Genomic DNA, 22,754 nt, shown 5'->3' on the forward strand with positions numbered 1-22,754 from the left:
CGTTAATTTAACGATAGACACGATTATTTGGTTGAGATTACATCACTTGTCTCAAGTTTGTTTGTGATGGATCTGTCACCTTCTGTGATAACCTTTAAAATGTAACTACTCATAAGTCCATGTGATTGAATAGGGCCCCTAGTTTTGACAAAACTGATAGACAAGGTACGTGTTTCTAAATATATAAATATATTTTTTGTTTCCTTTTTTTCTTGTTTTTAATCTCGAGCATTAAACAAATAACAGTTGATATAATTTCTCTTGAGCATTACACAAAAAATATTTAATAGATTTTTGGATGCTGACATTACATTCACATTTTTAATGAATTGTTTTATAAATTTTTGTTTGTTTGAGATATCAATTGGAATACTGTAGGAATCACAAAAATTGCAATAAATATTTATGCTATTATTGCAATCAAAATTAATTAATTGTAACAAAATAATTTATTTAGTATATCACCTAAAACAAGCAAATCTTACAATTACAGATGCTCACACAGTATCATTCATGTTGTCACTCCTATTCAGTATATATGTTTGTGTTTATTTTCTTCACGTGGGTGCTTTCTAAAAATAACACTCACTCAGTTGGCTCAGTGGAGAGAACAGTCCAATGATACTCAGATAATTTCACTATAGTTTTATTAATCTATCCTATTGTTTCTTTGTGTTTGTCAAGTTTTTGTTGTAACTTTGTGTTTTGACAGTTGAAGATGTCTAGTGTTTGTGCAGATTTGTGTGTATTTTCTGTGTTGTGTTGTGATGTTGGGATTTAGACAGTTCTTATTAAAGGTATTTATTAGACTTAATTGCTCAAAGAGTAAACTTATCAAAGGAGAAGAAGACTTAGTGGATTAAAGCATTCTCTTCCAGCCAGCATTATACTTATGTTGCCTAAGTACAATCAGCCACACAAAGAACTGTACTTCAGAACCATTATTTTAACCAATTGTGTCCCACTGCTGGGCTAACGCCTCCCTCTCATTCTCCCATGCATCTCTATATCAATATTAGAACCTTTAGATTCTTTAGAATTAAGTACAGAAACATATACATAATGAAGTTGACTGAGGGCCTACACCGAAAACCGAAATTCGCTAATTTCGGGGACCTTTCTCTTTCACTCCAATGAACGCGTAATTAGAGGGACAGAGAAAGATGCCCGCAATTTGCAAACTTCGATTTTCGCAGTTATAGCCCTGTATAGTTGTGTTTATCCCGTTCTTTATAGTGATGCTTTCATTGTGAATATTGTGATGTCTATTTTTGTTGCCTCACACTGAACTGAACAGAAATAGTAAAAGTTGTAGACATTCAGGCCAAGTTCAAGTTCATTGTCCTATTTTGTTATCTGTGGTACTATTTGGGAGAGTTGTTATATTTATGTATACTTAATAAGAATGACATTGCTGTAATACTTTTCTGGATTTAGTTAAATCTGGCAATGTTAATTATTTTCTTATTAGATTTGAATTTTTATCATAATCATATATTATCATATGATAGGATTGTATACGTTACTAACTGATTTTACTAATTATTTAATTAACAATAAATTTGTTGTAAATAAAAAAAAAGGTATGCAAATAAAAAAAAAATAACAAAATTGATATTTAAAGGAATTTATACCTTTTCTTGACACTATCAAATTAATGATAAATTAACACTGAGGCACATGAGGATACACTCTTGAAGATTGAAACACATTTGACCAAAATATTTGTATAAAATGCATTATTATCATATAGTAGGGCTTTTGTTACCTTCAAAGGAAAAAACGGAACCCTTATAGGATCACTCGTGCGTTTGTCTGTCTGTCCGTCTGTCACAGCCCATTTTCTCCAAAAGTACTGTTGGTTCTTAAGTTGAAATTTGGTACACATATGTAATTTTGTATATAAAAATGGTCTATTCTAGGGAATGCAATATCGCACCAAAAACGCACGCTCGCACGAATAATCTGAATCGAGATAGGGTGTTTCGAGATCTCGACCGTCACACTTTCGAGATCTAGATTAATCTCGACGAGATCGAGATTTGACAAAGTAATTAAAAATGTGTTATTTTGAGCAAAAATCTCTAAGAATTCCGTATGTACTACTTATTTAGAGTATCTACGTCATGTTTTATTTCGAAGATCTTCAAATTAATCAACATTTAATAAAAAAAAACTACTTTTATTTTAACAAAAAGTAATAATATGTATGTAGCTCTAATTTGTATGTAATTATAAAAAAGTGGTATTAATTATTTAGAATTTTACAAAATTGTAAGCAGAGGCAGTAACATGCTCAGTTGATATTTTTGACAAGCACTCAGCGACTTACAAAAAAATGTAGGGTAAGCGAGCAAAAATCATAAATAATTGTGACTGGGTACGTTAAGTTCGTCCGATTTTTCCGCACAGAGCGCGCCACAGTGCTTTTATCGTCAGCTAAAGCGGGCCGCATACAATAGCCTGAACAACATGAACCTAAGGTCAAAAACATTACTCAAAACAAAGTAATTCATACGGATCAATCTTTCAATCTCGTTCGAGATCTCGAAAATATTAATCAAGATCTCGACCGAGATTGCTAAAATCGAGATTTCCTGTCAACGAGATTGAATCTCGAAAATTCGTGCGAGATCTCGCGAGATCTTGAAATTGCGAGATCGAGATTGCATTCCCTAGTCTATTCTATTGATTATTATCCTGCAGACTTGAAGCCTTGCAAATTGGCAAGCGCGTGGCGGCTACGGCATTATACATATTTAATGCAATAGGGAATTAAGAATAAGAATAATTTATTGAGAAAACCTTATTGCTAATGTTGCATTATGCGTGAACTTTTACATTTTACGTATATTGTTACGTGCGCCTGAACTAATTAATTAATCTGGACACATTTTTTGCACCGTAACATAATCTTTTAGTTAGATACTTTGGCAAGCCCACTTTGCCAAAAGCCACGAAATTCAAAATGTGTATGGGACATTGATCCTTCTTGCCTATACAGTTTTCAATATTTGCCGGCTTTTTCTACTCACAAAGGAGCATTCCATGAAATTGTCTACCGTTGTCCCGTACAAACGTGGTTTTTCTTATGATTGGTAGGTATAGAAGTTTCTGTGACAAATGTTCAAAAATATGCACAACAATAACCTTACATTTTTAAAATCTTTGTTTTTTGAGGGGATTTGTCACCCCCGTAATGAGATCCTGAATATAGCTGGTCAAGCAAATCTTGTCAGTAAAAAAAGGCGCGTAATTCAAATATTCTATGGGACTATATCCCTTCACGCCTACATTTTTCAAATTTGCCGCCTTTTTCCACTGACAAGATCTGCTTGACCAAGTATAGTAATAATGATGTAGTAGTGAAGTATTACCTACACCACTAAATCACATTTAAGTATAGTTTGCACATCAACCTGGCCTCGTCTGATAAACCGTCGGCTTAAAACGCCGATTAAAAAGTTGTAATACATGAAATAAAATGCGCTTGTACGGGACAGCCTGTGGAATGCTCCAAAGCTAGCTTGCAAACGACTTTTTACCCCTTAAGTCCTCTTAGAACATGAATTGGACAAGCACAATTTTTTATACAAAATATTTGACCTTTCAACCAAGACCTGACCTTTAAATCCCCTCTCAATTGGAGGAGGGTATCAATATGAGATAGGCAGATATTAGCTCAACTATGATAAGGGCTACATCAGGGGGAGGTGCTTGAGGCTCCGTCACACTGCAGCGAGGCGCGAGCAATCACGTTCTCTACTATCGCACGGTGCAGGGCGGAGGTGTGCTGTGTGCAACCGCGCGACGTAGTGTGACAAAGCCTTTATACTTATACCTTTTTTGTGTAGTGCTGCTGGCGGTTCGGCGAGATGCACACAGCCACAGCAGAGGGCCAATACCGGGGCACCAACGGCGCAACACACCCGAGGGATAAAGTCGCCATCCTAGACGCTGGCTCGCAGTATGGAAAGGTAATTCTACTTAACAGTTTTAGTAAAAGACATGACAAAAATGTATTTGAGCTTGGATTGGAACCAACTTCAGGTCTCGCGGCTGGCATCATAAATATGTAAATTAGGGATGATCATTTATGATCAAGTTCCACAGCATCTTTATACATCTCTGGTGGAAACGCAACCTAAAAGAAATACTAGTAGTTGAGTTGGTATTTCAGACTGAGTAGTGTTGTACCATTGTAACATGCAACATTCTCTTATTTTTGTCCAGGTGATAGATCGCCGTGTACGCGAGCTATGCGTGGAATCCGACATCTTGCCGTTAGACACCCCGGCGTACCACCTCAAGGAGGCCGGGTACCGCGCCATCATCATCTCAGGAGGCCCCAACTCTGTCTACGCTGAAGATGCGCCGAGATATGACGCTGATATTTTCAAGATCGGACTACCCGTCTTAGGTAAGCAATTTGACATAGATTTGTAGAGCTATGAGATTAACACCCCGTTTTCGTTGGACACCCGCGCCATAATCATCTCGGCAGACCCCAACTTTATTTACGGTGGAGATGCACCTCGTTGTGACGCTGATATGTTCAAAATTGGATTACCTGTGTTAAGTAAGCTCATTTAACGCAATACCATTCAGACGTTCGTAAGTAGTTGTGGTTAGCTTGTATATGATACATTGTGCTCCAGATTATAATAACCTTTTTTATACGAGGTGTAATGTTTTAGGCAGTGGCGGATTTGCCCTAAGACCCAGTAGGCCCGGGCCTAGGGCGGCAAATTGTGACAAAAAATTCGTTGATGACAACAAGAAATAACTTAAAATGTAGTCAATATGATGGGCGCTGAGAAAGGGCCGGCTACAGGGCCTGAGGCCTAGGGCGGCAAAGACTGCAAATCCGCCACTGGTTTTAGGTGATACAAAATATACATCCGCGACTGAACTTTTGTTATGAGAGTACAATGGCGTACATATAACTAAGAAATTACACCTATTATTCGCAACTTGTTTTAGTTAAGTATATGCTAGAGAGATTCGGATTAGGTTTCCTAAACTCTTTATGTCAATATGGTTTCTTTTCTCAGGTATCTGCTATGGCATGCAAATGTTGAACAAGGAGTTCGGGGGCTCCGTGCTGCGCAAGGACGCCCGGGAGGACGGACAGTACGAGGTCGAAGTGGAAACCACGTGCCCCCTGTTCAAGTGAGCCTGTTCAAATTACTATACTTTTGTTCGGGGTTTTGGTTCGAGAATGGTTTCCCGTGTTTATAACTCGGTCTATTGTAAAAAAAAACGTTACCAAACTATGAAACCCTTTAACCATTTGACATTCCTTTCTAGTCATTCGATTTAGAACCGTAATTCGTATAGTAGAGATGCGTTTTTGTTTTAAGTATGAGGGCAAGTTAGTTGCCGCTACGAACTAAAGGGTTAAAAATAGGCAGTATGCTCCTAATGTAATGTAGTGTGTCACAAGATGGACGGACGACCTTGTTAAGGCCGCCAGAAGACGCTGGATGCGGGTCGCTTCCAACCGGTGCGAATGGAGGTCCAAGGGGGAGGCCTATGTTCAGCAGTGGACGTCTTATGGCTAAGATGATGATGATGATGGTGATGATGATGATGATGCTGCTCCTAATGTGCTTAGAAATGTTCAAATATGTAGTTTCATTTAGTTTTTACCTATTTTTTGGCTAGTGTAAAACATCCTCACCAAAAAATCCGGGGTACAAGTCTCCCTTCGAAATTGTAAACTCTGTAGCACATACATACAGCAGTATTTTGTGACGTTACCTTCTACTAAAGAAGCTATAATCGCATATGTCTTATTGTTTATCCATCCAGTGGCCACAACTTATGTACAAGTTCAAATTTAATACCTTTAACTGCCTCTGTCAGCGATCCGCCAAGCGGATTCGCTGTTCATAGGCGGTTTTCGCTACAAAGCGGATAAACCACGTAATCGGCTACACATTTAGCGCGTAGCTCGCGCTGGCAGTGAACGCGTTAACTAAAAATATGCTACCCGAACATAAATTGCAAATAATAAATAGTTTGTAAGCATTATCGTGTACTTTTATTATGTACCTATGTCCACACTTTTTGAATAGATTTTATATTAAAGGAAAAAATGGAAAAAGTTACGCTTCCGCGTTATGTGTTAGAACGAGACTTCCGCTTGTAAATTTTAACTTGTAGCTTTATAAAATAGGCCACTGAGGACATCACAATTTTTTTTTTAATAACGTTTTTATTATTTTTAAATTGACCCTTTTCCACAGCCGCCTCGAGAAACTCCAGCCAGTACTGTTGACCCATGGAGACAGCGTGCAGAGAGTCGGGGACCGTTTCCGCGTCGGCGCCCAGTCCTCCAACCATCTCATCGCGGCCATATATAACGAGCAAATGCGCTTGTACGGAGTCCAATTTCACCCTGAGGTAATTATTTATTTTATTTTATTTTTATTTTAGTACATGGAAAACCAACAGCGCTATATATATCCAGAAATTACAATAGAATCATAGAGACAATTATAGGTTCTCACTTAATAATTCAAACTACCCTCACAGTGGAAGTCACTCTTATCTGGAACAGCAGAAAACCTAGAGGAAGAAGTCTTAATGTAGGTAGGCTATTAAAATCGCTTACCATTAAGCAATCTGTAAGTTTGTTTGCAACTGACATGGCAAAGTTAGAATTTTTTTAAGATATCCGACAAGGACAAGAAATAAAAACCCTTGGTAATGTAGGTCATATCCGTTTCGCAACGGTCTATTCAGCCACCACGGTGTACCCACAAAACGTCTGCGTAGACGAATGAGCTAATGATATTGATGAATTGATGATCTTCTGAATATTGCTAGAGAGCAGAATTGATTAACCTTTTAAACGCCGTAGACTGATATAAAAGACATACAAAAACCGGCCAAGTAAGAGTCGGACTCGCGCACGAAGGGTTACGTACCCCGTACTATTACGCAAAAAACGGCAAAAAAATCACGTTTGTTGTATGGGAGTCCCACTTAAATATTTATTTTATTTTGTTGTTAATATTTTTTGTTATAGCGGCAACAGAAATACATTGATGAAAATTTCAACTGTCTACCTATCACAGTTCATGAGATACAGCCTGGTGACAGACAGGCGGACAGCTGAGTCTTAGTAATAGTAATAGGGTCCCGGGTCCCTTTGAGTACGGAACCCTAAAAACGGGGTCATTTCGTTGCTGTATGATAAATAAGACAAAAATTCGTGTAACTTCGTACCATCGGCGGCTCGCGCGAAAAATTCTATGATTTCTAAAAGGTTAATAATTACTTTTTTCTCAGGTGGACCTAACCCCGAAAGGCAAACAGATGCTGTCGAACTTCCTGTTCGACATAGCGGGCATGTCGCGCTCGTTCACGCTCCGCTCGCGCCGCGAGGCCTGCGTCCAGTACATACGCGACGCCGTCGGAGACAACAACAAAGTTCTTGTAAGTACAATTAACCCCTTGCCCATTCTCCCGATACCTCGACTCTCATACTGACCCCACAATCGACCGCTCAACGCCCATCCCCAATTCCACAAATCTCTACCGCCTCCACTTCCTACCCAACTCCATACCTTCCCTACCTACCCCGAAATAACGTCATGAAATCCCGATGTACAGTTATCTCTGCAGCGTACTGTATACATCACATTTTAAGCGTGATAGTGAGGGATTCGTTACATGATTTTGTACCCACTGTCAGATGAATCAGACCAAGAATATACATCAATTAGGATCCTTATTACATACATACATTGAGAAATAGCTCATTGGTCGCTTAGCTAAATGAAGTACCAAACGGAGAAAAAAATATAAATAATGTAAAAAACAGCACATTAATATAACATTGTATTGTCCCTCTCAGGTTTTGGTTAGCGGAGGAGTGGACTCGACAGTGTGCGCTGCTCTGCTACGGACCGCGCTGCGCGAGGACCAAGTCATCGCGCTACACATCGATAATGGTATGATGACTTTCTATATGTCTAACTGACCATGACCATTGGATTGGATTAATCCAACGACATAGTCAGTTACCTAACAATAAGGCCATTGGCACTATGCTGTCCTTGTCTTAGCATAGGACAAAAATATTTCTCTATGGCAACCTAGTCAAGTAGCCTTTCATGATTGGCCACGCACCATCCGACATCAACCTCACTTCGAATACGAAACTCGGTTCACTTAGCAACATGTGAAATATTCAACTTTTTCTTATACCACGTTGCTATGGTTACGCCACTATTTTCCCCTGAACAAGCAGAAAGAGTTTAAACTGTTTCACCAGGCGTGCCATTTCTTTGCCATCAGACGACACACTAATCATGATGTTATTTGTAGGATTCATGCGTAAGAACGAGAGCTCCAAAGTGGAGAGGTGTCTCCGTGAGCTGGGAGTTAGGCTTCACGTCATCAACGCATCTCATCAGGTTTGTTGCTTTACTTTCTAATACCCAGATGTTGTAGTTAGTTGCTCGGAAAACATATAAAAACTCCAAAAAGTGCGTTTTCCCAGAGATAAGACCTAGCCAGATCGATTTTTCATCCCCGATAACCCTCATATAGCAAATTTCATCGAAATCGTTAGAGCCGTTTTCGAGATCCCCGAAATATATATATATATATATATATATAAATATACAAGAATTGCTCGTTTAAAGGTATTAGATTAGATAAATAAAGTTTTTCTTAAGTTTAACATTTGAAACCATCTTAGTTGACGCCAGATTCCAGACCGTCTTCTCTACATATATGTATATTTATTTTCAGTTCCGGCAAGGCAGCACAGTGGTCCGCGAGGCCGGAGGCCGTACGCGGAGTACTCCACTGCTCTGCCACACACAGGCTCCAGAAGACAAGCGTCGCATTATCGGCGACGTGTTCATTCGTATCGCTGAGCAGGCCGTGCGCGACCTTAACTTGCAGTAAGTACCCGCGAGGCCTAAGGCCGCACCCCACTCCTATTTATTCGTATCACATAATTCACATAGCAGGCCGTGCGTGACTTCAACCTGCAGTAAGTAGCCCGCGAGGCCGAAGGCAGACTGCAAACATGCAGTGAGTGACTGATTAGTGTTTTTTTAGAATAGTCTGAATGTTATTACGGCTTGATGCTGTACGATGCTTATGGAACCTGCGCGCGGTGTCTCTTGTTATTTTGGAGTATTGCAGCGTAAACGTACGGTAAAAATGGCTCGAATGACAATGCCAAAAAATCAGTAAAGTGACGACTGAGGCGGACATAGGATATCTGCTGAAAACGTTTTGATAAAGAGAACCTGTTAATATAGTCTGGCAAAAGAGGCTCCGAATTTGAAAATGAAGTAGGTGCGAAGGATCGGACTCTCATAAACTATGTGTGGAATTTCGCGTCTGTTTCTACTAGATGTAGATGTAGTGTAGGGACGCCTGGCCGGAAGCAGGCGGGCTGTCGATCGCGTGTCGCATTCATTCAGCCCGATTCCCTGGAGTCGGAGCTGCAGGTTACTGTCCCGGCGGCATTCCCTCACCATCCTCCTCAAATCTTCTTGTTTTCCTGCAGAACAGGACATCTTTGAGTTCGACGTCCTTAAGTTCGTTCTCTTTTAGTGTATCTTTACCGAATGTATTATATCGCGGTGCCGCATACATAATACATTCCGCTAGTAGGTGTAACGGCTCGGCCACGACATCGAGCGACTTGCGACGGCGAGAGCGATAACCATAGGTCGGAGCGAAAGGCCCGATCGCTGTGTCACGCTCCAATCTATGGTTATCGCTCCCGCCGTCGCAAGTCGCTCGATGTCGTGGCCGAGCCGTAAGCTAGTCTCCTCCTTACCACAGTGTGGACAGGAGGCGTCTCTGCTAATCTCCATTATCTGTTTCTACTAACAAGTTGGTTCCCTAAACAAACGATTCCTATTTTTTTAGGGAGGACCAAGTTCTCCTCGGTCAAGGCACGCTCCGCCCCGACCTGATCGAGTCAGCATCAGCGCTAGCATCCGGCAACGCGGCCACTATCAAGACGCACCACAACGACACGGATCTAGTGCGTGCGCTTCGGGCGCGTGGCAGAGTGGTTGAGCCGCTCAAGGACTTCCATAAGGATGAGGTGAGAGGCAGGGTTATATCTGTCTTACTCTTTGCCGACCTGATCGAGTCAGCATCAGCGTTAGCATCCGGCAACGCGGCCACCATCAAGACGCACCACAACGACACGGACCTAGTGCGTGCGCTTCGGGCGCGTGGCAGAGTGGTTGAGCCGCTCAAGGACTTCCATAAGGATGAGGTGAGAGGCAGGGTTATACCTGTCTTACTCTTTGCCGACCTGATCGAGTCAGCATCAGCGTTAGCATCCGGCAACGCGGCCACCATCAAGACGCTCCACAAGGACACGGACCTAGTGCGTGCGCTGCGGGCGCGTGGCAGAGTGGTTGAGCCGCTCAAGGACTTCCATAAGGATGAGGTGAGATGCAGAGCTATATCTGTCTTACTCTAACTCGGTCACTCTGCCGACCTGATCGAGTCAGCATCAGCGCTAGCATCCGGCAACGCGGCCACCATCAAGACGCACCACAACGACACGGATCTAGTGCGTGCGCTGCGGGCGCGTGGCAGAGTGGTTGAGCCGCTCAAGGACTTCCATAAGGATGAGGTGAGAGGCAGGGTTATATCTGTCTTACTCTTTGCCGACCTGATCGAGTCAGCATCAGCGCTAGCATCCGGCAACGCGGCCACCATCAAGACACACCACAACGACACGGATCTAGTGCGTGCGCTGCGGGGGCGTGGCAGAGTGGTTGAGCCGCTCAAGGACTTCCATAAGGGTGAGGTGAGAGGCAGGGTTATATCTGTCTTACTCTAACTATAACTCGGTCACTCTGCCGACCTGATCGAGTCAGCATCAGCGCTAGCATCCGGCAACGCGGCCACTATCAAGACGCACCACAACGACACGGACCTAGTGCGTGCGCTGCGGGCGCGTGGCAGAGTGGTTGAGCCGCTCAAGGACTTCCATAAGGATGAGGCTCACCTCATCCTCTTAAGGCAGGGTTATATCTGTCTTACTCTAACTATAACTCGGTCACTGCCGACCTGATCGAGTCAGCATCAGCGCTAGCATCCGGCAACGCGGCCACAATCAAGACGCACCACAACGACTCGGATTTGGTGAGAGCGTTGCGTGCCCGCGGACGCCTGGAGCCTCTATAAGGATGAAGTGAGTTAACGCTATCCGCGTGAGTGGTCGCATATATCGTATAGAGCGCGACGCGTTCTTAACTATATCTGTCGCACTCGTCACTGAGAGACAAAGCAAAGACGCACCACAACAACATGGACATGGTCAGAGCGTTGCGTGCCCGCGAGCTGCGTGGAGCCATTCAAAGACTAACAAGTACGAGGTCTATTTAATGTCGAAAGGGTCGCCATGTAAGGAGCAACGCTAGGAGGATTAGGGTCGCCATGGAAGGGTGGTCTTGCTAACCCCTATTTTGTTGTTGACAGGTCCGTGCCTTAGGCCTAGAACTAGGCCTCCCGTCCGGCTTGGTGCAGCGGCACCCGTTCCCGGGCCCCGGGCTGGCGGTGCGCGTGCTCTGCCAGGACGAGCCGCGCGCCGAGCGGGACTTCTCCGAGACTCAGGTAACCCCGCTAGGTGGCGCTGTCTGTAAACTACGCCAACGTTGTGTCTACCCGCTTCGCTAGGTGGCGCTGACGATACAGATACGTGCGCCGAGCCAATGTTGCGGCAACAAAAGATATAGGCTCTTGCTTTAGGCTTCTTTGCACTGCAGCGCAGAAACCACAATGTTGTTTCCACTTTAATTTTTAAGTTACTTGCCTGTTCATTTTTTAACATATCGACCGTGCGTGGGTCTTCTCGTGTTATCTCGTGACCTGAATCGAAAACAGAAAGAATTTACGCTTTTAAGCAGGTGCTGCCCTCTACACTTTACGCTGGCTCTATGTCGCATAGTAGGGTCTGCCATTAATAATGCTTCGCTCCAATGAATAGAGGGCTTCTGTGCTGCCGTCTACAATTCATGCACGCTCAATATGAGCATTCATCAACTTGAGATTTTAAGATTTTTGCACATTGTAACATGAATCAACCCTGTTCCAGGTCATAGTAAAAATAATGGTAGAGTACGCGAGCATGATCGTCAAGTCGCACGCTCTACTAGGCCGCGTAGTGAACGCGACCACGGCCCCAGAGCAGGCCGAGCTCAAACGCATCTCCTCCAAGTCGCCCATCGCTGCTGCATTACTGCCGCTGCGCTCCGTGGGCGTGCAGGGTAAGTCAACACAGACAGAGACGGACAGAGAGACAGGGACGCACTACTAGGCCAGGGAACGCGACCACGAGTCGCGAATGACCAAGCCGAGCCAACCGCAAATGAGTCAGCCGCTTGTTTCAAAAACTACCCTCTTTCACTTCAAAAATCCCTTCGACAAATATGACTGATGACAGCCAAAATTGAGGGAGGTTTTGGAGTTAGTGATCTATACAGCAGCAGGGGTCACCAATTAGTTTCTTCAGGGATCCGGTTCTTAAAATAAAATGACCATCACGGTCCGTTTCTCCTTGAGTTTATTAAATAAGCTAAAAAATAAAATAGGCCGGCGGACCGCGGTCCGCCATTCGGTGACCACTGATATGCAGGATAGAACTAACTCTTCCGAGTTTTTGACATTTCAAAACTAATCTTGTATATGCATTTTCTGTTTTAGTTAATAAGGATGTATGTTACAGGTGACGCACGAACGTACAGCTACGCGGTAGCACTGTCGACGGAGCGCTACCCGCCAGACTGGAAAGATATGCACTACCTCGCCAAGATCATACCTCGCGTCTGCCACAACGTTAACAGGTATGAATGTTGGAAGCGTAACCACAGAATAATAGAGATAGAGTATTATCGTACAGAACGGCCACGCACCGCCCCGCCCCGACTCGCATTACCTTGCCCCGCGACATGAATCTGGCAGACTTCTGGCGTCCTCTCAGTCAGGCGTGACTAACTCCGCGATTTCGTCGCTTTGCTACAGGTAGCTAAAAATACATCCGTTCGAGCCCAATTTTGGGGAAAGCCACAAGCCGCGCGTGGCGCTGTCGCCACCTAGCGGCCATATCTGTGCTGATCGTAACAGACGTGTTTTGTTAGAGAGTGAGTCTTCTGTACCTAGTACTATTATTTATTCTGTGTCTCAGTAAAGCGACTTACCCACACATACACAATGACGCGTGTACAGACGTGCCGCGCACACATATAAAAGCAAATGATTTTTTATGTATGGCGTGTCAGCCCTGTAACTTCATTACTTCTATGAGCGGATTGAACCAAGTAAAGTCGCCAGCAGACAAATCGGAGCGGACGAGGTGCTCAAAAATATCGGAACACGCACTTTAACGCCTTGATAATAGATGTGTACAGATATTTTTTTTATTTAAATTTAATTAAATGTTAAATGTGCTAGAGGCAGGCGTGGCTCACTCCGCGATTTCGTCGCATTGCACAGGTCCCACACCAATTTTGGTGGCTGGCCATAAGCCGCGCGTGGCACTGTCGCCACCTAGCGGTCATATTTGTCCTAATCGGAACAGACGCATTTATTTTGTGCTAAAGGTTATGAGACCTTGGAGAACTGTCAAACATTCACCATACAAGCTGATTTAAACGAAATACGATGACTACGATGAGGTTAAGAGCGCTCTTACAAGAAAAGTCGAAATAATGCAAAATTGATGATACTAGTCGACGAAATTCAGGACTTTGTGCTCATTATTAGAAACAATGAGTACTTGTTCCAGTAAAAGCGTCTTCTTATCTTTTTAAATATCGTTGTAAATATTAGAAAAAGGACTTATTAAATTAGTAATGATTTTTTTTCTGATGGTCGTTTCCGAAAAACCGCGTGAAGCACTGAACGGCAAGCTCTTATTTGGAAATGTTGAGAAGTTTACTCTGCTAAACCTGGCTATTTTGTATTACTAATACCCTGTACTTTAGGCATATCAAACGATATTTTTCCTACATACCTTTGAGAAAGAGAAAATCAAAGTAAAACGAACTCAATTTTCTCTCCGAAACAAGTGTCAATTTCTACGAAAATCTACTTAATATCGAAGTCATTTTCATACTCAAGCAATCTGCAACGTTTGCTTATACTGTTGGTATACATTAGTGTTTATGAAATTCTACTATAATTTTTTGGCAATTTTTTGAAAACTACTCTATATTACCGATGACGCGCGCTCGCCAGCTCAGTGCCGCGGCAGAGCTTGTACAGGCAGGACGTGTGTCGGTCGGCTCCGCACATTTTCAACGGCGACGACGAGGTTTTTTATCATTGTGTGCGGCGGGCGCCGTGTAAAACGCTATACTGTGTGCGTGTAAACCGCAACGAGAGACTTTGATCCTAGCACTGTTTTTATAGTATTATAATTTATAATGGTACAGTTTAATAAACTACCGGACAGGATTAAAAATATTTGAAACGACCTGACATTCTATATGTATTTATTTGACTCAAGATAGTACTCAGGGTCTGATGATGGAGCCGAAAGGTGGTCACCGGTACCAATCAACCATGCAACTAAACCACTTTGTGTTTAGGCTCGTTTTATTCATCTCAACAAGATCTTTGACACAAGATAGTACTCAGGGTCTGATGATGGAGCCGGAAGGTGGTCACCGGTACCAATCAACCATGCAACTAAACCACTTTGTGTTTGGGCACGTTTGATTCGGCTCAACAAGATCTTTGACTTAAGATAGTACTCAGGGTCTGATGATGGAGCCGGAAGGTGGTCACCAGTACCAGTCAACCATGCAACTAAAACACTTCGTGTTTGGGCTCGTTTGATTCGTCTCAACAAGATCTTTGACACAAGATAGTACTCAGGGTCTGATGATGGAGCCGGAAGGTGGGCACCGGTACCAATCAACCATGCAACTAAACCACTTCGTGTTTAGGCTCGTTTTATTCGTCTTAACAAGATCTTTGACACAAAATAGTACTCAGGGTCTGATGATGGAGCCGGAAGGTGGTCACCGGTACTAATCAACCATGCAACTAAACCATTTCGTGTTTGGGCTCGTTTGATTCGTCTCAACAAGATCTTTGACACAAGATAGTACTCAGGGTCTGATGATGGAGCTGGAAGGTGGTCACCGGTACCAATCAACCATGCAACTAAACCACTTCGTGTTTAGGCTCGTTTATTCGTCTCAACAAGATCTTTGACACAAGATAGTACTCAGGGTCTGATGATGGAGCCGGAAGGTGTTCACCGGTACCAATCAACCATGCAACTAAACCACTTCGTGTTTGGGCTCGTTTGATTAGTCTCAACAAGATCTTTGACACTGAAGATACACAAGGTTTGATTATGGAGCTGAAAGGTGGCCACGGGTACCAGTCTATCATGTAACTGAACCACTTCGTGTTTAGGCACGTTTTATTCATCTCAACAAGATCTTTGACACAAGATAGTACTCAGGATCTGATGATGGAGCTCGAAGGTGGCGACGGGTACCTGTCTATCATGCAGTGTTGGCATCAATCTGAACTAAATCAATCCGGATTGATCAATCGAATTGACGCGTCAATCCGAATTGACCAATCCGAATTGATCAATTCGAATTGATTTAATTCTGATTGACGCGTGAATCCGATTGAATCAATTGGAATTTACGCATCAATCCTCAATTCGGTTTAAATCAATTCTCAATCTATAGATTAACCCCTTCCCCTTCCCTAATATAAGAAAGGGTCCCTTTCCCTTCCCTAAGATTAGTTTTCAAAGGTGTCCTTTTTAGGGACTTACTTACTGGACTTAAAGTCGATATCTGAGGTTCCCAGAGGTTCGAAAACGTGTTCCTGATGTCAGTATTGACTGATGTCCCTTTTAGGGACATTTTTCGAAATTGGCCAATTACGTTCATATTCGTAATCGATGTCGACCATAGGTCCCGAAAAATGTTTCTGACGTCAGTATTGAAGGATGTCCCTTCCATTTCGGGACATTTTTTTAAATTGATCGTTGGCACTTTAAAACGATATCTGAGATTTCCAAAGGTTCCGTAACATGTTTCCGACGGCAATACAGACGGAGATTCCTTTTTTTTCTGGACATTTATGGGACATTTCTTCCAATTAACCGATTGCGTTCAAAATCGATATCTGAGGTGCCCAAAGGTTCCGACATATGTTTCTGACGGCAATACCGAAAAATGACCTTTTTTCACCAGGATGGCGTAATGCAGGTAGTAAAGTAAGTACGCGGCTAAAGTGTAGAATCTAAATATTGCCGTTGAAACCATATTTTGCACCTCAGATATCGATTTTGAATGCAATCAGTCACTTTCAAAGAATGTCACTAAAATGTCCCAAAACAGGACACCTTTCAATATTGCAGTTGAAAAAATGTTTAGAAACCTCTGTTTACCTCAGATATCGATTTTAAACGCAATCGGGTAATTTCTAGAAATGTCCCAAAAAAGGACATCTCTCAATATTTCCCTCGGAAACAAGTTTCGAAACCTTTGGGCACCTCAGATATCGATTTTGAACGCTATCGGTTAATTTCAAGGAAAGTCCCGAAAATGTTCCAAACAGGACATCCTTCATATAGCCGTCGGAAACATGTTTCGGAACCTTTGGTAAACTCAGACACCGCTTTTGAACGCATTTGGTCAGTTTCACAAAAATGGCCTAAATAAAAAGGACATTAGGTAGGTACCTACATACAAAGTAATCGTCAATCCGAATTGACGATTGAGGATTGACCGATCAATTCGAATTAACGATTAGTAATCGTCAATCTTCAATCAGTAGATTTAGAATTAGTTTCGTCAATCGTCAATTCGAATTGATCGGTCAATTCTCAATCGTCAATTCGAATTGATTTTTTGCCAACACTGCTATCATGTAACTGAACCACTTCATGTTTGGGCTCGTTTGATTCGTCTCAACAAGACCTTGGACACAAGTTAGTACTCAGGGTCTGATGATGGAGCTGGACTGTGGCCACGGGTACCATAGTCTACCATGTAACTGAACCACTTCGTGTTTGGGCTCGTTTGATTCGTCGCAACAAGTACTTTGACACAAGATACTACTCAGGGTCTGATGATGGAGCTCGAAGGTGGCGACGGGTACCAGTCTATCACATAACTGAACCACTTCGTGTTTGGGCTTCGTGTTTGGTTTATCACCTAGTGTCAAAGATCTTGTTAAGACGAATCAAACGAGCCTAAACACGAAGTGGTTTATTTGCATGGTTGATTGGTACCGGTGACCACCTTCCAGCTCCATCATCAGACTCTGAGTATCACCTAGTGTCAAAGATCTTGTTGAGACTAATCAAACGAGCCTAAACATGAAGTGGTTTAGTTGCATGGTTGATTGGTACCGGTGACCACCTTCCGGCTCCATCATCAGACTCTAAGTATCACCTAGTGTCAAAGATCTTGTTAAGACTAGTCAAACGAGCCTAAACATGAAGTGGTTTAGTTGCATGGTTGATTGGTACCGGTAACCAACTTCCAGCTCCATCTATCTGGACATCGGATGATGGTAGCATGATGTAGGAGGAAACAGAGTCATCCGAAGCATGATTTTTGGATGATTTGAGGGATGGGGGGTCAAAAATAGATGACGTAATTTATGAACAGCCCCTATGTACATTTGCACTGCATTTAGTATTTTCGTACTTACCAAATAACAGTTTTAGGACTTTATAAGTTAAGTACAGTTAGTGTTGTTATGGTTGATTTCAATATGCTTCGCGAAGGATCAAGAATGTTTAATCCATCATTGTAGTGCGAGTGTGGTAGAAGGGATCGGAATACTGAGCTCGCACGGCCTGCCGCGGCGCGTAAAATACCTAAACTCTATCAACCCCGAAATGTAATAGCACTCTTAACAGACGGTTTTGTGCAATCGACCGCAAATATTATATTTACTATAAAAACGAGGTATTTACCTCGCCTGATTGGTGAATAAAATAGAATAGAAAAGTTTATTTGCAAGCATGCGTAGGTGCAGTCAACTGTAAAAAAAATTGTGTACAAATCATCTCAAAAATATGTCCCATAACTCCTATGTCAGTGAATTAAGAACTATAGGACATATTTTTGAGTAAGTTGTCTACACCCATATTTTTACACTTGACTGTTACAAGGTGAAGAAAAAACATAACATCCCTAAATAAGTATTTATCTGCATTCATCATCATCATCATCATAACTTAAGAGCTTTGCTCTTGTCGGTGGGGCAATCGCCAATCATTTCTTTCTTGTGCCAGTCTTTTAATTTCCACATACGACGCATTATTTTTTATTTGGCTGAGATAAGTGATTCTAGGTCTCCCTTCTTCTCTTGTCTTTTCAAGGATGTTTAGGAAAAAGTAATCATGCCGTATAAGGTGTCCTAACATCATGCCTCTCCTATTTCTATCTGCATGATATTTTTCGAATTACATATGATAATATGTAATTCGAAAAATACTTAATTTTATCTCGTGTTTTGTGTTCAGGGTGTGCTACGCATTCGGAGGGCTGATCAAAGAGCAAGTGACAGACATCACGCCCACTTTCCTCACACAGCAGGTCATCTCGACTATCCGCCAAGCGGACGACATTGCCACACAGGTAATTAATATACTTCTGGGCAGCCCATAGCTTTAGGATATCACTTAGTTCAGGGGTTCCCAATCTTTTTCAGTCCGCAGCGCACTTGCAAGTTTAAAATTAAATCTCAGCACCCTAACTTAGTTAGGCTATAATATCTATTATGCCGTGAGGTAATCCTCCTAACCATGTTACCTATCTAGGTACACACGGCGCACAGTTTGGGAACCCCTGACTTAATTGTTGGTATACGCCACCGTTTGCATTGTGAGTTCGCGTGACAGCGCAGGTGCAGGTTGCAGGTATCCATAGGCTACGGTGACTGCTTACCATCGGGCGGGCCGTATTTTTTGTTGGCCGTATTCGTATTGGCTTGTTTGCCACCGATTTGGTAAAAAAAAAGATGAAAACATTCAGGTCAGGTCGTTCAGTGACTGATCCAGGCGGTTTTGTATTTCGTCGGTTAACCTATAAATGTTATAACTGATCGAATATGTACAAATTGTTTGTTTACTTTTATTTAAATACCTAAAGATACAGACTATAGTAACGTCCCGCTCGCACGCCGGAGTGGCATGCGAATCCGCTTCTAATGCGAAGACGGTTTATCGCGCCTCACCCGACTGCACGACGCAAAGAGTATTGTCTATGTGGCACTTGTACACGTAGATCAATTTTGATGATTCTTACGTCAATCGATTTCCTTAACTTCATATTTGTCTACAATAAAACTTGTGTTATTTATTATGCAATAACAGTAATCATTACCCCCAGGTCCTGTTGTCAAGCGGCGCAGCATCCCGCATCGCGCAGATGCCCGTGGTCCTCATCCCCATACACTTCGACCGCGACGCCGCCACCCGGGCTCCTTCCTGCCAGCGCTCCATAGTGCTCCGGCCCTTCGTCACTTCGGACTTCATGACTGGTGTAGCAGCCCTGCCTGGATCAGACGCCATGCCGCAGGATGTGAGTACCAAACTGTACCTTATCGAACAGACAATAAGGTCCATAATGCATACACAAAAATTAACCCGCACCGATCCTAACACCGCTTTGCATACCCAGTTGTTAGATGTTGCTACGAGTATCCAATGAAGCTAGACATAAAAACTGAAGTTACGATTTTTAACCGTAACAACGATAATTACTTAATCATATTTATGTTGTTGACAGGTGATAGACAGAATGCGCAAAGAGCTAATGAGCGTGCCTGGCATCTCTCGCGTGCTGTACGACCTCACACCGAAACCGCCCGCCACCACCGAGTGGGAATGATCGCCCAACGTTTTATATGTTTCTACTCGTCTTGTACTATTGCACCCGCGGCAGTGGTCCACATTGCAGCTCTGATTGCCTCTGGCCATCACCGATAGAGTCCGACCAGTGAGTCGTGTCACAAAAAAACCGGGCAAGTGCGAGTCGGACTCGCGCACGAAGGGTTCCGTACCATAATGCAAAAAAGGCAAAAAAAACGGTCACCCATCCAAGTACTGACCCCGCCCGACGTTGCTTAACTTCGGTCAAAAATCACGTTTGTTGTATGGGAGCCCCACTTAAATCTTTAATCTGTTTTTAGTATTTGTTGTTATAGCGGCAACAGAAATACATCATCTGTGAAAATTTCAACTGTCTAACTATCACGGTTGGTGAGATACAGCCTGGTGACAGACGGGCGGACGGACGGACAGCGGAGTCTAGTAATAGGGTCCCATTTTACCCTTTGGGTACGGAACCCTAAAAACGCGGGAATTCCAGTACAAACCGCACCTGGCAATAAAATTACTATGAAATTAAATGACAGCTTATTTGATCAGGAAAAAAGTTGCCATATAAAGAATTTTAAAAAATAGCTTATGACACGACTCGCTGGTCAGACTCTACTCCATGTGATTGGCTACATCGCGGCAATTGGTCGAATTCGGCAGTTATCTAAATCGCATGTAATATGTTGCAACGTCTGTAGAGTCTCCAGGCCGTTAGCTGAAATTTTATAAGTTGCAACACGTAGTTCGTTTTGTTTAACATTAAAATTAAGGTAAACAATCTGGATGTGTCTTTTAATTGAAAAACACATTTTAAAAATAAGTTACGGCTAATATGTAACAATTATGAATCTAATACGATCATTTCTATTCTTCTGCTTTCATAAGTAATAGTTACTGATTTTTAAAAAGCGTTTTTCAATTAAAAGTCATTTCAAGATCGCTTACCTTCTTTCAAGTTCTTTCTAATGCTAAAAAACGAACTACAAGTGGCAACAGGTTACAATTTTACTGGTCTAAACCTGCAGCATAAAACCCAGCAATCATATATTAACTTTTTCAGCGCCAAAGACGTCAACAGACGCGCGGGGCTAATATCAACCTTCGTGCATTCCCACAAGGTTCACATGACAGGGCATAAAGGTTTCAGAAATTACGCAAATCTGAACCCTATTAGTTTGGTATTTCAAATTTCAAAATCTATGTGAGTTCCCTCTGTCTTAAAAGCGACATACGACCAGTTTAGACTAATAATTTGTATCTTGTAAGATATTAAATGCCATGTTCAAATGTTGCCAGTAAAATTGAAGTATAGGGTTGGTTTGAACCTCAAATTTAAATTCCTTTAACACAAGGAATAGTTGTGTGCGTCTAAATATTCTGATGAAGCTCAGTTATAGTCTGAATGGCGGCGTAAAGGTACAATTATATATGCAATAGTCATAGCACAGAATAAAATAATAGTACTAGGTACAGAAGGTTCACTCTCTAACAAAACGCGTCTATTACGACAGATATGACCGCAAGGTGGCGCAAGCGCGAGCAGGCGTCCGTACCATAGCGGTGCGCGGTAACGTGCTAGACACCAAAACTGGTGTGGCTGCATGTACTTGTAGCGACGCGATGAAATCGCGGAGTGAGCCACGCCTGGTCATATCACTTACAAACTAGTCTCATATATTGCAATTATTTCACTTGTGCATTAGTACAATATATAATCGTAATATAAAATACGTAAAGTTACATTGTCCTTACGCCGCCATATGAGTACAATTTATTTACACAGTTCCACGTTGGATCTCGTGCGTGATTCGTCTGTAGTATCGATACTTTACAATTATACTATGTATGTATATATTTATAACGTAATCGCAGTCAATTGTGTTCATAAGTATTATAAAAAAAAGCTACGCTCGATGTACTGGATTGAATTATTTTTATAATAATGCAAATAAGTGCCTAATTCGAATAGAAGCAGATGGTATGACTGTTTTCGAGACATTAGCTTTCCAAGTGCAATTTTTCCTCGAGATCATGTAATCATTTATGTATAACTTTATTCACTATATACTCTGTTCTGTTATCTTATCTCACTTTTTAAATATCATTTGATTTTTCTGTTTCATATTTCATTCGGACCAGTCAATCTTTTTAGTTTCTATTGCCAGATATGATAATGTCTTTATGAAACTTAACTATTTTAAGTATGCAGTTGTTATGCGGTTATCACTGATGCGGATCTGCACGCCGCTTTGGTGTGAGAGCGAGACGACTCTTTGTAAGATTATAGCGATGTCACGCTCGAACACTTGAGCCGCGTGCGGATCTGCATCCAATGTGCAGACCGACTTATACAATATGTGATTGTAGTTATTTATTTTGGCGGCTGATGAACTTTTGTTTTATTTAACCTAGATATTGGTGTCTGTTGGTTTTGTTTCACTGTTATGTGTATTGTATTATAATGTATTCGTTTTGGACCACTGCCCGTTTATAGAGTTGTAAATACATTGGTGTAAGAAACAATGTCGAGGTTCTTGTTAGCTCCACTGATCAGTTTTGTAACTTGTAGTAATTTATTGTAAAGGCTGTGTAAAAATTATTAAAAAGCCCTTGAATGTTCCGCTCGACAAGATTATACTGGGGTCGTGTATGAAATCGAAAACAAATTGTTTTATGGAATGGTTCAGTGTTATTGACTGGAGGTTTCATAATAAAATTATATTATGCTTTATTTTCACAATGAGTTTTATTCTAAAATACAATAAATACAATACTAAAATGTCAATAGCTGGGTCCACACACAGCGTGCATACGTCCCAGGCAGCGCGTGGAAGGCACGTCTACACTGGCCGTTGTGTGCGCTAGGAAATTGCCT

At 42.1% G+C, this 22,754-nt stretch overlaps 1 protein-coding gene across 1 annotated transcript; it reads left to right on the top strand.

The window, feature by feature from the left end:
* The first annotated feature begins 608 nt into the window (after positions 1-608).
* Positions 609-22,619, top strand: LOC134672991 (GMP synthase [glutamine-hydrolyzing]). The gene is made up of 16 exons (XM_063530950.1): positions 609-797; positions 3,855-3,977; positions 4,234-4,420; positions 5,055-5,172; positions 6,252-6,408; positions 7,300-7,446; positions 7,868-7,964; positions 8,341-8,429; positions 8,770-8,924; positions 9,910-10,090; positions 11,485-11,619; positions 12,101-12,272; positions 12,731-12,848; positions 18,521-18,635; positions 19,389-19,580; positions 19,788-22,619. The coding sequence occupies exons 1-16, from the start codon at positions 768-770 to the stop codon at positions 19,887-19,889; spliced, it is 2,118 nt and encodes a 705-aa protein (XP_063387020.1). The 5' UTR covers positions 609-767; the 3' UTR covers positions 19,890-22,619.
* The last annotated feature ends 135 nt before the right edge of the window (positions 22,620-22,754 follow it).

This window comes from Cydia fagiglandana, chromosome 17, assembly GCF_963556715.1.
Source record: "Cydia fagiglandana chromosome 17, ilCydFagi1.1, whole genome shotgun sequence".
In the NCBI taxonomy this organism is placed as follows: Eukaryota; Metazoa; Arthropoda; class Insecta; order Lepidoptera; family Tortricidae; genus Cydia; species Cydia fagiglandana.